Below are 18,768 nucleotides of genomic sequence, written 5' to 3' on the forward strand. Positions count from 1 at the left end.
CACACACACACACACACACACACACTCTCTCTCTCTCTTTCTCTCAGAAATAAATAAAAAAAACATTAAAAAATAATAAAAATAAAAAACATAAGAGCTAAAGGACCTTTTAAAAAGAAAGAAAAAATATGTTCTTTAGTTCTCTTGGATCACCATTAACCCCAGAACACAATGAGATACATATTTTCCTACCAAACAGGACTTCATTCTATGTAGAGAATAAAAGCATTCTAGGAAAATGAACTCGTTAAATGAGATATAATGGGAAAATAAATTATAAACTTAAAGAGCATTTGCTAGAACAGTTTGATTACATATGTAACATATACGAAAAAGAGAAAAACTTATTTACCTTTTAAGGACTGTCTTGGTCATGAGCATATCTATTTTTAACTTACTAAATAATGGGATATAAATTTTTATTACTTATGATACATTTAAAAAATAAAAATTTCTGGTATATAAAATTGATAGCTAACTATATCTTATGTTTTTAAAAACTCAATGTTAGTTTCCAACAGATTTAAACTATAATAGCTTAAATACTCAAATTATGAACACCATACACTATTCAACAATTAAATGTTTAATAAGAAATTAATAATTGTTAATTTAAGAAAAACAGCACCAAGAGAAAAGAGGCTTTCATTACAATAAAGGATCTGTTCAGAGACATAAAACATTTTACGTATTGATCCTAGTAAGAATACAACATACATATGAATTATGCAAAGCACAAAGCCACAACACATGTCATTAATAAACATGGGTTAAAATAGAATCATTTCACATGGACTAATCACAAAAATAGCCATTAAATGAACAGACATACGTTAAGATTTCTTTAATCATGCTTACAATTACAAAATTTTCCACAAGATGGAGCAAATTTAAATGTATATTTACAACTTCTTCCTAGTCACATTTAAATCTTTTCACACTTTATAATTTTGCTTTAAAATGAAATGTTTGAGATTTCATGGCATTCATATATGCATATGTATACTTATATACACACATTTGTAATTTTCTAACCTAGTGTATATGAGCTGCTGAAATTAAAGTTACCCTTGAAAGAATATTAACCTGATATGTTAATAAGAGGTATTCTGAAGTTTTGCTAATATGTAGCAACACAAAGAGGTAAAAGGTTATATCTAGTTCTAACAACAACAAAAACCATTTCAGATCCCTTAAACTCTTTTAATATAAAAGGTTAATTTAAGGAATAAAATTCTTCATATAGTAAAAGAAATCCAGGCACTTTAATATGTGTGTACTTTATACCTATAAAAAGTGAATAAATAAGCTTGTAAAAACTCTGATATAAACACTACGGTTTTTAAAATTTCATCTCAATTTCTGAGAAAAATGACACTACAGTTCCTCACTAGTGCAGAGTCTGAATTACTCAATGAGCTCCTTTTAGAATAGACATGCAGTAATGAAGAATTGTGTACTTCTGTGTTACTTTTTGGTAACTGTGGTGATTTTCTGGTTATTGGTTTTTATGAGCCTGAAAAAGTTACCTATGCACACAACTTTACTGGACATTCGGACCCTTCCTTTACAATATAATATACATACAAGAATAGCATGACACAAATACATCGGAGTACAGTATTAGATACCTTCCCACACAATATGTCAACATTGTGTGACACTGTACACCTTAGACTTACACAATGTTCTATGCCAATTATATCTTAAAGCTGGAAATAAATTGTGTAAATATCACAATGAGTATGTAGAGAAGGATGACAAACCTTGTAGGAGGTTTTAAAACACTGAAGAAAGAAAAACATCAAAAACTGACCCCAAATGAGTATTTATAATTCTAATTGTCTATAACTTCAAGTATTTTATGCCAAATTTAAAAAGCATTATAATGTTTATTAAATAGAACAGGGGTCAGCAAACTTTTCCCAAAAGGGCCAAATAGTCAATATTTCAGGCTTTAAGAGCGAGTCTCATTTGCAATAATTGTAGTACCAAAAGCAGCCATGGATAATCCTTTAAAAAAGTGTGGATGACTGTGTTCCTATAAACCTTATTAATGAAGATAGCAATAGGCCAGATTTGATTTATGGTCCATAGTCTGCTGACCCCTGAAACAAAAAATATCATGGACACCCTGAATTTTAGGTACTTGGAAACAAATGCCATTACAATTTAATCCTTTAAGTGGTTAGGAGACTACTTTCCTAATTGGGACAAAACTCCAAGAAAGCAACCCATAGCCTTATTTAGAACTAGGCTTGTAAACTAAAGCCAAAAAAATGAAAGACAATGTAACAGATCTCATAAAGAGAAGGTGAATTTCCACTCAGCTGACAAGAAAAAAAAAAAAAGGGGGATATCTTTTCAGAGTCCAGAGTGCTGACCATTACACCATGGAACCAGCTGCAAGGTATCTTTTTATAGTGAGTTCCTACTATACATTTCAAATCTCTCCAACTAGGCTATAAACTCCATAGGAGTAAGAAATAGGTCTTCATTATCTGTTACACAGTGCCTAGGTAATAGATGGTCAGTATTTTATTAAGCCAATATGTGAATGCCTTCTATAGCAAAATAGGTTTATGTTAGTTCCAACAAAGTGATGCAGCAGTTTGATAAACTTTCCTGTTGTTTTCCATCAGTCACACTGACTATAGAGATGCACTTCAGCCTGGACTGGAACTTGACTTAGTCTTCAAATAGCAGGAATCGGAACTTATATTTAGATCACACTGTAAAGCTTTTACTTGGGAAAAGCAAACCAAGTACAGGCATCAGGGTTGGATCATAACACCAGAGTTATAATTATTTTCCAAGTAAAGAACACTATAGAGCTTTATGGAGACAGACTCACATCAGTTTTTCACTTGGGAAAAGTGTACTTGTTCATGATTTAAAATATCAAAAGTGACCAAAATGCTCATTTCAGCATATTTATATATTAATTATTCTTCAAAGTCTGTCTATTTGAAATATACTTAAATAAACCAGTCATGAATAATATTTATGAATTTTGTTTATGGCTCCAAAAAAAAATAAATTAAAACATCCCCCAAAACATAGTAACTCCACACAGTGGAAGGTTCATATAAATTACTATACAAATATTTTTCTGTGATGTATGTAACAAACTTTAACAGTTCACTTTAAATTTCTCTTTTAATATTTTCACATTTCCAGACAAAACACTAAGTTTAACAAGGATTTAAAAAAAGTTTTAAAGAATGTTATTTGCTTTTGGATCAGTTACTAGACATTGACAGACAAAAGCCACATCCAGTTATACACTTAAACAAGACACAGCCTTAATTTGCCATTGTAACAAGCACAATGTTAACATTATTTACAAATGTATACAGTAAAACATTTATAATTAGGGGGGAAGTCAAAGATGTACTGGAGGAAAATATTGCCATTAGAATAGTGCTATGGTTCAAAATTCACTTGTAAAAAAATAAATACAAATAAAACTATTACATATATTACATTACTTGAAACTGAATGGATTCTTCTTCCAAACTATCAAATTAACATAAGCCACGATGGCCAGTGATCTGCTTAAAATAAAATTTAGTGTGCACCACAATTTATAAACAAGAAATTAAAGTAAAAGGGTCACAGTGAAACAAAACGGACAAAAATAAGAATACTATCGTACCGAGTTCCATGGTCCCCGATGCCATGACCCATGATCAGCGCAAGCGTGCACGTGACACTGTACCACACTAGGTGGCTTGTTTAAGATTTCACAGTTTTGCTCCTGTGACATTTGGCCATTGGGAAACTGACATATTACGAATCTTGATTTTATTCCTCCTCCACATGTTTGTGTACACTAAAAATAAGAAAATTCAAAACTATGTGGTTTTAAAGACAGTATTACATTGCTTAATTCAATGTTTTAATACATAAGTCGTAACGCTAGAGTTTTCTTCCAGAGTAAAAAAGTTTTAGTTCTATAATTAAAAACTAGACAAAATTTTGAGAATTGTACCATGTTTCAATTAGACATCAAGGGCCTATAAGAGAGAGGAGTCAAATAAAACTGATTTTCTTAACGATTAACAATATAATTTATGATACCCTATCTATAGATTACTGGGTAGGCATGAGAGCTAATAGGAAGGATCCAAATTTATAAAAAGGGAGAGACGTTCAGTATGTGTTACATGGAAACAGCAGGTGGCAAAGCAGCCCATGTATAATGAATCTATTTGTGGAACCCACATAAGAAAATTCTGGAAGGAAGTGTATCAAAAGGTAAAAGTTCTTGTCTCTTCATAATTTTTCCTATCGTTTGAATTTTTACAATGAGCATGCCTAAACTCAGGAGTAAAAATATTATTTTCATTTTGGAAATTGTAGAACTTTTTAAAATGTACCTGACATTTGTTAGCACCTCTTCAGAAGTGTATCTTTAATCAATGATTTCTGAACACTGAGAAAATATATACTGAAAAGCATTAAAAACATTTGACTAGGTGGTTTATTTTGTTCATCTAAAGCCAACATAAATCTTATTCTTTTCATGCATGATATAGGTGGAATTAGTATTCATTAAAGCTGCTTTAAAAATGATCTTCCTCTCTCCAATGTCTAGAAGAATACCAGCACATGAAGTGCTTGATAACTGGCCACTATCTGCTCAGAAAATTCACTAAATGAATGGCTCAGTAATAAGACAGCAATCATATACTAGTTTTAGAAAGGCATTAGTAGTTCCAGACATGACATACTGGTTAGCATAGGAGATTCTGTTAAAAAAAAATTTGGACTATTTCCTATTGCAAATGAGTGATTTATACCATGACCATCTATGAGAAGAACATGATTTTACTAAAAACAAATTCCTCTGCATAGTTATAATGAAGTTAGATCATCCAACAGTAACAGTGTGAAGTACTCAACTTTCAGTCTTCAGAGAGGTCATCATGTCTACAAGGTTAGAAAATAGGACTTACTTCTCCCCAGCTCCCGTAGCTCCACCGCGGACAAGGTCCTGAATCGCAGTGCTTGGACTCGGGGGGCCTGGAGGCCACATCGCAGTCACTGGCGCTCTGTCCATCTTCATCCTGGCAGACCACGACCCTGTGCTGCACACCTCCCGCACAGCTGCTGGAGCACTGGCAAGGACACACACCCAAGACCCCACGTCATAAAATTACATGGTGAGAAGGAAATCAGCATTCTGACTCTCCATGCTAAACTCCCCCATCAGTGGGACAATCTCAATCGAGAAAATCTGCCAAAAACACGAGCGTATTCGAATTTGTCGATGAAAAGGTGAAATAGTAAAGCTGGCAATAGTAAATCACCCTGGTCCTGGGTGTTAAGTAAAAGGGAATTAAAATTTTAAGATCTCACTGGGAAGGAATTTAAAAAAATTAAGTCTCCCAACTTTCATACTGGTGTTTTTTTAATCTAACTTTTATTGTAAAATATGAGTTATAATTGTACCTTTTGTCGTTTCATGATTTTATACCAGCTTACTGCACTATTCACGTATTTTCTAGGTTTGATTCTTCTTCAGAGTGTCTTACCTCTTAGAAGATTCTTTTGTTTTTATTGTAATGGACTTTAACCAGACTGTTTTAAAGTGCATTCCTCTGTAATCATAATATCACATTAGTGTATAATTCAATAAGAACTCTGGGGATTTGTAATTTGCATGAAAAATCGCTTAATACTTTTAAGATTCCAAATACTGATCTTCAGATAAATTTAGCATTAAAAGTATTTGAGGTCATTACATACCTATCTGTTAAAAGGCTGTAATAAAATTACAGAATATAACTCAATAAAGACCGCTTACTGATCCCCATGGTCCTGTTCTCCATTGGCTTCCTCTGATTGATGGATGGACCCTCTGATTTTGATTATCTTCTGGTTTGTGAGTTAATGGAAAATTCCTGCCTGGGAAATGGCTTGGCTGCTCAGAGGAACTTGGAAAGTGACTGTACATGGGTGGGCAGGCTGCCAGGTTACATTCTTGTTCGATCAAAGGGCGAACAGCAAGGTCACAGTAATTCTCATTAATTGGCTGATGGTAGTTGATGCATAAAACTTGTCGAGTTGTTTTTCCGTGGCCACAGGAAGCTGAACACTGATCACAAATTTAGCCAACATTTATAATGTAGTAAATTATATTATATTTAAATTTTTTCTCCTAAAATACTTACAGGTGACCAACTCCCAGTTTGCCACTCTCCACAAGGGTTAAAACAGACAGATATTTCAGCAGGTCGAGGTAAATGGGCACAATAGGATTCATCTGCTATCCCATCATAAGCATCACGACAGCTTACGTAGCGGGCTTGGCTACCTTGTCCACAAGACACAGAGCACTGAAAAAAAACCATTAAAAAAGGAGTATACCAACATGTTATACAGTACCCCTCCCAAGGCCAGCTTTTGCTCCAATGCCTAAAACATGGAATTTCTTGAAAAAAAAATTATAAAGGATATCCCTTGGTTTCACTTCTGAGTCAGAGTCAGAGCAATGAATTCCCTTTATCAGTTCAGATCATAAATTTCACAAGATATTTGCATTGAGAACAAGATACTACTAAACTTCTTGGAATACTGATTGTTTTCTAAAAAAGATACAGAAAACATTTTATAAGACAACTTAAACAACTTTAAAGACCTAGTAGAGTTGATATGATTGCATACTTAAAATATTCAGAGAATACGTGAAGCTTATAAATATAGCTTCTAAGTAAGATTAAAGCAAAGCATATATACATATTGGGGAGCCTGGGTGGCTCAGTTGGTTAAGTGTCCGACTTCTGCTCAGGTCATGATCTCATGGTTCATGGGTTCAAGCCCCATGTTGGGCTCTGTGCTGACAGCTAGCTCAGAGCCTAGAGCCTGTTTCAGATTCTGTGTGTCTCTCTCTCTCTGACCCTCCCCCTGCTCACGTTGTCTCTCTCTCTTTTTCTCAGAAATAAATTTAAAAAACATTAAAAAATTTAAAAAAAAGCAAAGCATATGCTCCTCAAAGACATTAAAGTTTTCAGTTTAGGGGTGGCTGGGTGGCTCAGTTAGTTAAGCATCTAACTTTGGCTCAGGTCATGATCTCACGGTTTGTAGGTTTGAGCCCCCCGTGGGACTGTGTGCTGACAGCTCAGACCCTGGAACCTGCTTCAGATTCTGTCTCTCCCTCTCTCTCTCTGCCACTCCCGTGCTTGCAAGTCTGCCTCTCTCTTAAAAAAAAATTAAAATATTTTTTAAAAAAAGTTTCAGTTTAGAAAAACATGAAAATATTGACAGCTTAAACAAAAGCTGATACACAGCCTAATTTCACATCTGCTTCATATAAACATTATCCTTCTCCTTTTGTAGATTAGAAAACAGACCCAGAAAACTTCAATTTCTTGTCCAGAAACACAGCACTCCCAAAAGATAGAGCAGGATTTAGCTACTGCAGGATTTCAGAACCCCATGCCATCCAACTACCGGAGAATGAGTGTGTAACATTAATTTGGCTAACCTGAAGGAACCATTTTGAGGTCTTATGGAGGCTTTTAGACAAACACTGTACTTCTTAAAGGAATTCACTTACTGGGGTCCAAGAACCATGTCGCCATTGGGCTATCTTTCCTATGGGAACAGCTGGCAATGAAGTGGCCCCAATTTTAGGGATAACTGGGCAAGGTCTAACCAAACAGTCCTGTTCAAAAGAAAAATGCATCTCAAAACATCAATAAGTTAATCACTGATTTATATTAAATTCTACACCTCATTTCTTTTTCCACATGTCTAATTTAAAAATAGCTGAATTACAAGCTAATAAGTATAGAAGTACAAAGCACTGTCAAGGGCTCCCAGTGGATAGTAGAAATCTGAATGGTAAGGTTCAGATCATCCTGTCTGATGGTTGCAAAGGAAATGAGCATTAGTCCTTCAAAAATAGCACGAAGCTGAAACAACATGAATGAACACATGGAACACTACCCTCATGAAGTACGAACTGCTTTAGAACTTCATCATATGCACAATAGATACTATCTTTGTGTAATTTAAAGGAAACTGCCTAACTTAAATGATTCAGTGGCAGAGTTAAAAAAGCTACAAAACTGGCAACACCAAAAAAGAGAAATTCTCCAACACACAGGCACACAAACATTTTCAAGGGATAGATGTAGGAAAAAAATACGTATGAAGTAAGTTTTACACATTATTCCTCCTGTAACAAATCTTTGCTTACGATCCATGAAAAGGCGTCCTTTACCTGCCTGTCACTTGGGCGACCAGCTCCATGGCACACTCTGTCATCTAAGACTGCACTGAATAGCTCATTGACACACTTAACAGCACGCATCTGATACCCTCGTCCACATGTGGCTGTGCACTGAAAGAACAGAAGCACACATCAAATGCCATTGTTCAAAGGCTGTATATATTTTAATACAGTTAATATACTTTCAGATCTTGTGATTTGCCCTTTACACCAGATTCCACACAAAATCAGCAAATGTAATCCGTATATATCATTCCATTTAATATAGATAATAATATTGAAGATAAAATGGGCAACTGTTATATCTTTAAAAAGTTACACAGGGGTGCCTGGATGGCTTAGTTGGTTAAACATCTGACTCCTGATTTTGGCGTAGGTCATAATCTCACAGTGCATGAGTTTGAGCCCCACACTGGGGCTTGGGATTCTCTCTCTCTCTCTCCCTCTCTCCCTTTTCCTCCCCCACTTGTGCTCTCTCTAAAAATAAACTTTAAAAAAGTTCTTAAGTTATGTAAAGTCAGTTAAGCATCCAACTCCTGATTTTGCCTCCGGTCATAATCTCATGGTCGTGAGGTGGGATGCTCTCTCTCAAAATAAATAAACTTAAAAAAATAACATTTATGTAAAAATTTCAATAGAGCTGGATATTGTGGGGGAGAACTATATACTTTTCAAAATCTAGCTGGTGCATCTATGTCTTTTAACATGCAAAATTAACATCAAAGAGATAATGAAAGAAGAACAAGATTTTCCATCGCTGGTGACAACCTGCATGGGTTAATGGGCTGCCATCTTCACCCAGCCTGACCACTGCTCATGCTGCCAATTCCTAGCTGCCTGTTTGGCAAATCTTAACAATACTTAACTCTATCTAAATGCAGTAAAGATAATTTAAGACACAGAACATGAAAATATTCAGAGTTTAAACAAAGCTGAAGAATAAGTTTGCAGCATTTTGGTGAACAAGTGAATTCAAAAGCAAAGTTGAACTATTTACCACAACAAAATTAGCGCTAGAAAAAACTTGTGTAGATAAGAGTTCACATTTTCAGGACATTTTTCCAAGAAGCCAACCCAAATTGAGCTGAAATGAATTGAAAGAATGAAGACACCACAATTTTTGTGCTATTCTATAAAGAGGAATTAAACCAGGAAAACCCTCCTGCTATACTCACAGAACCCCACGGTCCGACTTGCCAGGAAGCACAGGCATGAAGCTCACACGGTCTCAGAGACTCAGGTTTGGTTCTTGGATTGCAGAGACCGTCACTCAAGTGGTCTTCATTCAGCTGACACCACACCTGCCGCTGTTTTGTTCCTTTTCCACATGTAACAGGACACTGAAAGAACAAGTGGATGGTTATTGTCACTATTAGTCAACACAAATACCTAAAAAAAAAAATGACAATGATCAATTTACACACTGATAAGCACTTGAAGGACCATTCCTAAGGACAGTTTCCCTTCACTGCTGCAGAGATATTCAGCAGGTAACAGCCACCCCAAACTTGCCCAAATCCCACTGCAGCAACCATTTGTCCTAGAAACAAAGATACTCCACTAAACCTTAGGTCCTGTAAATATCTCAGGCTACCTTGGACACTGGGACTTTCTTATGAAAATGGTTAGAGATTCAACACCAATCAATGTTACTGTTAGCCAGAGAGTATAAATAAGAACAAACCGTTAAGTTGTTACTGCCCCGATAATACATTTACAAAGCGAGAACAAATTACTTCTGACTTCTTTAAAGCCTTCGATCACGAAGCTTTCCTATAGAATAACATAACAGTTCTTAGCCTAATCTTTTTAATGTTACCTCACTCCACTCACTAGTAGCCCAACTGGGGCAGGAAAATTCGTTGCAATTCTCGGTCATCACGCGGGGAAGCTCTTGGCATTCTCTGTTAGCAAGATGGTGGCCAAAGTTATTTATACAGTAGGATTCTCGAGACCTTTCCCCTCCTCCACAACTCCTAGAACACTGATTTAAATGGCAAAAAACAAGAACAAAAACAGTGGTGACAAATAGGAAAAATTAAGATTTTAACAAAAATACACTTTAACAAATATTTAATAAGGGAAAAAAAGAGGCAAACAATTAAGCAATACTGGTTATTTGTACCTGGGACCACTCCGAATAATGCCATCTTGTTAAGACACAGCCACCGTGGCAGGGTTCCCGTGTGGGAGGTTTAAGTTGGTCACCACAGTAGTGGTCATCTACTGGAACAGTCTGTCCTTTATGAATGGAATACTTCATGCAGTGGACATCTAAGGACCTATATCCTTGCCCACACTGAGATGAGCATTCACTTCTGCCAATGATGTGCCACCTAGAAAAAAGGAGGTTATTATACTTGGGGATGCTCATTAATGCAATTTAAAAAATGTATTCAGAGAAACTCCTGCATACAATTCAATTCGAAAAATTCTGTTAGAATTGATGAACAAGCCACCTGAAGATACTTGATGTATTATTAATTTGGATGAAAAGTTCTGAGATAAACCCAAGCTTCCAATTTTACAGATGAGAAAATGAGGCCTAGGGATGTGTGTTCACATGGTAGAAATGCTGGACTCCTGTTAAAATTCATTTTCCCCACAAATAAAATCTAACTCTCCAAATTTGTAAAAACGGACGTGGTCTGGTTAAAGTTGGAGATAGGGAGCCAGCACTGTACACCTGGTGACATCATACCGACATTTGGTGGCGGTTTTGAAGGGAAGTCCAAGAAACCCCAAGCTTTCCCAAAAAGCCTTTGAAAACAACTGGTTTAGGTCAAGAATACTCAATTACTCAGGGGCAGGTTTAAGACCGAATACATCTGACTCATCATCAGGTAGAAACTCACTATGCAACCACTCAAAGAGATCAGGGAACATCTGACAATCTGACTAGATCTATAAGACAAGGCCTTTAAAAGTGGGAAAACTAGGTTTTTGTAGAGCATGTCACATTTCTCATTCTTATACTCTGTTTTTAGACATGCCTGCAGAGAAAACAGTTTTTTTCTGTCTAGTAAAATCTGCTAGTTTTAGCCAAATTATCCCAATCATAGTCTAGCAATCTATCAGACGATGTGAGCGCACCAGTGTCACAACACACAGAATTCATGGAGTTCATTTCAATTCCCAGTAGCACCTCGAGAGTTTCCTGGTGCTTCATTCCACAAGTGGATGGGGTTTTTTCAAGCAGTTCTTTCCACTATGTCATTAAATAACAAATATACAAAAATTACCATTCTTGCTGAACAAGAGGTTTCAGCCATCCCTGAATGTTAATGGTCACTCACTAAATGGGGTTGTTTTTAGGTTTACTATAAGACCAATTACCACCTCCCCACACCCAGAAAAGAGAGGCAATGTAGAAGTGGAAACTCCCTTGCCCCAAAATCTAGGATCATGTTTCTTAATGTTTAATGGACAAAATACTGGTGAGATTAAGAAACCAATCTACCAATTCTTTAACCTTTAAATTTTAAAAGTTTATTGGCTTTTGAGTTCACAATCATTCTACAAAATTTATTGTTCCAGATCTTCAAACCATGGATTTTAAGACTAGAGTTTACTTATTTATTTTATAAATTTGTTTCCACTTCTTAGACAAAAGTTTGAGGTATTCATCAAACACTATGAATAAACATTCTAATCAATTGCCATGTTTCACAATAAGTTATTGAGCCTGTAATTTTATACTAGCAGGGACAAAGGATAGACATTAATGTACATGGCCATTCGAGCAGGCACTGCACTAGATGCTTTACATCTTAGCTCACTTACTGATTTTAACCTGGTTACACTATGCATACACTGATTATATCATATATTATTCTTTTACCTTAATTCACAGTCTGTATTGCACCTTTCAGTCACAAACAATGGAAGTGGTAAGTGGTCACATCTTTGATCAGAAACTACCATATGATCACTCTTCCGAATGCAGGCAATTTTTCTTCTATGAAGACCTTGGCCATTGTCAAAGGAAAATTAAAACAAAAGGAAAAATTCTCTTAAGTAGATGTTCTAGGATTATTTAGTTCTGCTAAAAGCCTAAAGGATTCTGCTAAGAAAGCAAAAAAATTCCAACACGGGACATAGGATAGGCTAGCATCTTAGTCAGGAATGACTTTCTAGAGTAAGCAAGCTGAATCCTGAAAGACTGACAAGTTTGCTTAGTAAAGAGACATAAGGAGGGCAGGCCAGGCATGGAGGAGAAAGAAATGCATTAGAGCTGGCTGGAGTGGTTGGTCATGGAGAAATAAGTGGTCAAGATTGGCCCTGATGCTATGTAGTATGTTGGCATTCCCTTTTATTTGCTTTCCTTTTCCCTAGAAGAGAATTGCTTATCTCCACTTGCTACAGTGTTATTATAACTTCCTGTGGGAAGAATATACTTCCCTGTTCATGGACATTGGCTTATGCCAACCAACTGCAAAAGGATGTGGCCTTTCCACTTCGAAGCAGAAGCTTAGAGCTTGATATGCTTCTGCCCAGCTCAATTTCCCTTTTCCCTCTGTCTCTAAAACAGCCTTCCCCAGATGGGGTGATCTTTCATTGGTTGTCAAGTTTGAGGGGGCATGCAGGGAGGGATTTTTAAGGCACTCCAAGTATTCTGCATGATACTGTAATAGTAGATACATGCCATAAAAATTGTCAGAACCCACAGTATGTACAACACAAAGAGTGAACCCTAAAGTCCTAAACTATGGACTTCAGTGAAGTACACATCAGTGTAACAAATGTGCTAAATTTAAGATGTTCATAGATGAACTGCAGGGGAGGGAAGAGGTGAAAGAATTTGTCAGTTTTCTATACTTTCTGCTCAATTTTTCTATAAACCCAATATCGCTCTAAAAAAGTAGCCTTAAGTTTAAAAAAAAAATGACATGCATGTTGATACCAAGCTGAGAAGAGTCATGACCAATTAGCTAAAACACTGTATGAGCAAGAAATAAACTTTTGTTTTTCAAAGCCATTGGATTTGCTGGTTGGTTGTATGCAGTAGAACCACGGTGAAAGCAAACTAAGAAGTGATCATAATGGGCCCAAGTAGACAGAACTTTATACTTTCTGCAATGGGAAAACAGGAAAAGACTTTCAGCAGTCAGTAACATGATCAAGTTTCTGTTTCATCAAAGTTCAACTGTATGCTTCCAGTTAGCTAAACACGAACATGCATGTTTATCTTTGCTCCTTTCTAAATACCATCTGAAATAACCATAAGGAATTTTGAGAAGGCACAAACCTAAAAGAACAAAAAGAATAAAAAAGGAAACACAGTAGGCAAGAAAAGGAAATTTTAAATATGAGAAGTAGATGGAAATAACTAACAGAGCCAAGGAAGCTGAAACTTAAGCCTGTGGAGGGGACAAGTGAATTAAGAAACAAACCATTCATGCCAAAGAATCCAAGAAAATCCCAGGAATTGAAAACACTAGGTTCCTCTGAAGAGGTGAATGTGTGAGGGGTAGGCCTGAAAAAAATGGAGAACTGATTGAAAAGTATTTATGAAGAACAGTTAGACCCCTATCCTTCTAGTCGAGAGTGGAACTGTCCAGTAAAAACAGAATGTGAGCCATGTATGTAATTTCACATTTTCTAGTAGTCATGTTAATAAAATAAATACATAGGTGAAATGAAAATTTATGATTAGCCTCGATATCTAAATTATCATTTTATGAATATGAAAATTATAATATATTTTATATCTTTTTCATACGGAGTTCTCAAAATCCATGGTCATTTCACACTTATACCGTATTTCAATGCGCTAGCTACATACAGTTGTTCGGTGGCTACCATACTCAATAGCAAAGCTCTAGAGGAAGTGAACTTGAGGACACAGACGTAGCTCAGGGAAGTTGGAGAAGCCCTGTCCCCAAAATAAGGGAATTAAGTACAAGTCTCCACAATAAATGGGGAGAACCAGGCCTACTGGACTCTTTATTTCCATTTCCCTCCAGCACCAAGCCATCTTTTATGGTTCCCCAGTCTCCCTGCTGACCATCTGAAGATGAAAAGATTCCTCTCTTGAGAGGCTCTGTAGCCCCCCAAAAATCAACTGGCAATGACATGTGAGACTTCTCCCCCAATGACACATGAAAGGGCCATTTTGTGATTCAATTACTCTATAGTGTCATCTTACTTGATTGTCTGACCAACACAGAATTTTCAATCAGCATCTTAGTCTTAAATATGAACAAACAGTAAATGACCAGTAGACAGTTCAGGAAATCCACTAACACAGAGGAGACTGAAATAAAAACAAAGTAAGACTAAAATGAAACAGATAGGTCAGCGAGCATAAAACTTAAAGACTATGATTAATATAGTCAGAGACACAGATATTACACATTTATAAAACAAAACGAAGAGGTTATGAGCAAAAACATAAGAAAACAATGTAAATTCAGAAATTAACAAATAGTGATCAGTCCAGGAGGTTGAATGTCCAAAATATACAAATTTCAGAAAGATAGAAGAGAAAATTTAATGTGAGAAAATTCTCAAATCATGCAGTAAAATTTCTCAAGTCAAAGAATCTGTTTCCAAATGTGAATGGCATCCTAACGACCTAATAAAATAGATGAAGGAAACACCAACATCAAGGCAAATTGTCCTAAAATTTCATACCACTGGAATTAGAGAGGAGCCCCCAAACTTCCACAATGTAAAGTGTCACATAGAAACACAGGAAATCAGAAAACAACACTTTCAAAATTCTAAAGGGCAATAATCTTAGAATTTCAGGCTACTGATCAAATATGAGAGTAGAATAATGCTATTCTCAGATATGAAAGTTCTCAAAAAAAAAAATTACCCAAAGAACCCCACAAACACAAAAACAAACAAAAAAACACCACACACACACACACACACACACACACACACACCCACACACACACACCCACCCCAAAACCAACTACCTCTCTTTCTCAGGAATATCTTGAGGGATCTATTCCACCAGTGGGAAAGTAAAAAGAATTTATGGGATTTAGAAAACTGGGAATCCAACACAAAGTTAAAGAGAATCACCAGAAAAATAATGAAGTCCAAGATGACAGCCATGTAGAAAAGGACTAAAAGCAACACAACCAAATGAGAGCAAGAGAGAAGAGGGCCACAATAACAGATGGATGAAAAGTACAGGCAAATTTTAATTGACAGATTCAGTCATGAACTTGAAAATATGAAGATAAAATTTACAGCTCTTACAAAGTTTGGGAACTGTGGACACGTAGCACACAGAAAAAACGGAAGGAATTTCATTTTAGACAAACTAAAAAGCTACACACAAAGAAAGAATATAATCATAGTATACTATGTGGCAAATGAACTAATCGCTTTTCCCCTCTAGCACAAAATTGCTTAAGAGACCTCTGTCCAGTTCCGACTCCCAAACCATTTCATCAGGTCTTGTCCAACCTTCCATTTGGAGCTTGCTGTTCCTTACTTGGTGTGTTGTCTCCCTCACCCCCTCATCCACCCTTTTTTTTTAGAACGTTCCTTCACTCACCTGATGTATCTGTTCCTAGCTCCCCATATTTCCTGGCACAGACCAACATGCCTAATGGGTGCTGCAATGCTGTTCCCCGTTCCCCAAATCTCCATTTCCTCTCTAAGGCATGTCTAGGGTCCTTCTGTCAAAATCAATTTCTCCCCTTCTTGTATTACCATATTGTTTCTTCTTTCAGCGTTCACCCCAGTCAGTCTTGTACCATCTGCAGCAGTCTCCCTCTAGAGATTCTGTCCCAACAAAAACTCCTCCCATGCAAGCATTCGGAGCATCACCATCCCAACATCACAGGACCGAATCTGTTTTCTCAAGGGGACACCACCATCTCCTCGGCACCTTGAGGTCAGTTTGTTAGTCTGTCCCTCACATCCCCATCATGTCTATGGTCACTGCCTCTGCCCACCCATTTTATTTCAGCTCATTTCCATATGGTTCTGAGCACCCCTTCCTCGGAACCACTGCTCCCCTAAATTCCCAAACCTTTTCTCTAGGCCGCATGAGAACTACTTTCCAATGCATTTCACTATTGTAAGCCAAGAAAATCTACTTATGCTGGTTCCATCCACTAGGTTATAAAACTTGACTGGGGTCTGTCTTTGAAACAAAGTAGTCCCTCAAACTTACTGATTTGAAAAGTATTACACAATTAAGTAACCAGAAGTACAGATTTCCCAAAGATTCATCTCTGCTTTCTTTCACTAGTGTAAATGTCCATTTTAGGCTATGCATCTTTCAGTGATTCATGCCATCAGTACACAAATGTATTTCCCTGTGATCATGGAAGGCAGACGGAGGAATGGAAGAATGTTGGACCCCCAACACTGGAAGGAGGAGATGGGTTACTGGGAGAACATATGGAGGGGAGGGGAGGAGAGAGGGGAACCATATACAATACTACCCCCTCATCTGTGGTTTTGCTCTCTGAGCTTTTAGTCACCTGCAGTCAACCATGGTCCAGACGATGCTCCACCTTCTAATGTACCATCTGAGGGTCAGTATAGCCTAATGCTATCACAAAGCCTACAACATTCACCTCAATTCATCTTGTCACAGAAGCATTTTATCATTTCACATCATCACAAGAAGGGAGAGAACAGTACAATAAATTTTCAGACCACATTCACAAAATGTTATTAAATACAGGTGACCCTTGATCAATAGGTTTGAATTGTACAGGCCCACTTACATGTTTGTTTTTTTGATAAATACACTACAATACCATAAATGTATTTTATCTTATGATTTCCTTCGTGCTTTTTTTCCTTCCGCTTACTTTATTGTAAAACTATAGCATATGATACATATAACATACAAAACACATGTTAATCGACTACCTGCTTGTTATCAGTAAAGCTTCCAGTGAACACTGGCCTATTAGTAGTTAAATTTGGGGGAGTCAAGAGTTATATATGGATTTCTAACTGCAAGGGTGTTGGTACTCATAACTTCTGTGTTGTTTAAGGGACAAATGTATATAATCATTCAATTTTATTATGTTATTGTTAATTTCTTACTGTGCCTAATTTATAGAGTAACATTTATTCACAGGTATGTATGTATAGGAAAAAAAAACAGCCCACATGAGGTTAGATACCCTCCACAGTTTCAAGCATCCAGTGGGGATCTTTTGGAATGTATCCTCCACCAATAAGGGGGGGGAATTAACATACAAGTTAGAGAAATTTCTTGTGACCGAGAAAGAATGAAAAAAATGCAGTAAGAAAATGTCTGAAAAGGTAGAGATAAAGAAGGTTGTTAAGTTTAAGAATGAGTGGAGAAAAAAGTAGAAGATAAAAAGTAAGAAACATTTATGTGTCTTCGTGATGGTGGGTGTGTGTGTAGACAGTTGGGGAATCCCACAGGCAGACAGCCCCCGAAGTACCCCAGGTTATACCAGCCTACACACACTTCTGTCTCCTTTACTTAATTCCAGGGTACCTTGACACATCTTGCTACAGTCTTGCCATGGTCCATATGGATCCCATGTGAATAGGTCGCTCTTCTCTTCCACAGGGATATTGAAGGAATATCGTACATCAGGGTTGTATAGATTACCCACACACAAAACCTCAATTAAAAACACACAAGAGCATACAATTAATTCATAAGATATTCTTGAAAGACATCATTGTTATATTTAATAAATGCAAAGCCCTTAACCATCAGCTTACTAACAGGATTAAAACTGTCTCATGAAGGACCCCTGAGAATTTACCTGCAGAACAACTTCTTCCTCCAGCCGATCAGTACTATTAATTCTTTCAATTGAGCTGTTTGAACCACTGTATTCAAAAATAGCTCCTTGTATGTTGATTTCCTTTTTTGACATACTTACAACAAAATTCCCATTTAAAAGAAAATTCCCCTGACTGTCAGATAATGCTGTAAAAGAATAGCATCCATGAAATAGAAGAACAGTACAGTCAACAGTACAAATATTTAAACTTTAAAATTCAAATCCTTTTTTTGAAATTAACGTAGAATTAATTTCGAGAAAAATTTTACTTTACTATAGTGTGTTATCCAATCCATACTTAGAGGAAAATTATAGCGTATCAGTTAAGGATTTTAAATTCACTCTATACTTTTCTGAGAAGGCCATCTTTCACAAGGCCTGCAGTTTTAGGAGGGACATAGAGGAAGCAGGAAAACCAAAATCATAGACCCAGAAGACACAACAGCTAAATCAGTCCTGGTCACTGATGGTGAGGCAAGAAGGAACACCTAGACTGCTGCAATATTCCATTTATACTTCTCTTGAAAAAATGTACAAAGCTATAAAATTCTAGGGGTCTATATCCTAAAAGGTCATGCAATGGCCACAATATTCTCTGTATAAACGTCTGGATCTTTTTCACGGAGAGGCACTATTGCTACTGACACACATGTACATGGCTGCTTTCCAAAATACTCCCATCTCCCCCTCTGTTCATGCCCTGTGTCCTCATTCCCACTGATGTGTTAACATAAGCCTATCAAATATGTATGTGTATATTAATATACTATA

The 18,768-nt window shown here is 36.6% G+C and overlaps 1 protein-coding gene across 1 annotated transcript in view; it reads right to left on the reverse strand.

Annotated features, from left to right (window-relative positions):
* ADAMTS20 (ADAM metallopeptidase with thrombospondin type 1 motif 20) overlaps positions 1 to 18,768 on the reverse strand; it is a 164,072-nt gene that overhangs the window by 64,999 nt on the left and 80,305 nt on the right. The window contains exons 17-28 of the mRNA XM_077753231.1: positions 17,977 to 18,143; positions 17,700 to 17,829; positions 12,084 to 12,210; positions 10,368 to 10,578; positions 10,062 to 10,226; positions 9,418 to 9,582; positions 8,234 to 8,353; positions 7,565 to 7,672; positions 6,180 to 6,344; positions 5,813 to 6,103; positions 4,962 to 5,123; positions 3,659 to 3,835 (exon numbers count right to left, since the gene is read on the reverse strand). Coding sequence (XP_077609357.1) covers positions 3,659 to 3,835; positions 4,962 to 5,123; positions 5,813 to 6,103; positions 6,180 to 6,344; positions 7,565 to 7,672; positions 8,234 to 8,353; positions 9,418 to 9,582; positions 10,062 to 10,226; positions 10,368 to 10,578; positions 12,084 to 12,210; positions 17,700 to 17,829; positions 17,977 to 18,143 — 1,988 coding nt within the window. The remainder of the gene's footprint in view (positions 1 to 3,658; positions 3,836 to 4,961; positions 5,124 to 5,812; positions 6,104 to 6,179; positions 6,345 to 7,564; positions 7,673 to 8,233; positions 8,354 to 9,417; positions 9,583 to 10,061; positions 10,227 to 10,367; positions 10,579 to 12,083; positions 12,211 to 17,699; positions 17,830 to 17,976; positions 18,144 to 18,768) is intronic.

This window comes from Crocuta crocuta, unplaced genomic scaffold (genome assembly GCF_008692635.1).
Source record: "Crocuta crocuta isolate KB4526 unplaced genomic scaffold, BGI_CrCroc_1.0 scaffold30, whole genome shotgun sequence".
Taxonomy (NCBI): Eukaryota; Metazoa; Chordata; class Mammalia; order Carnivora; family Hyaenidae; genus Crocuta; species Crocuta crocuta.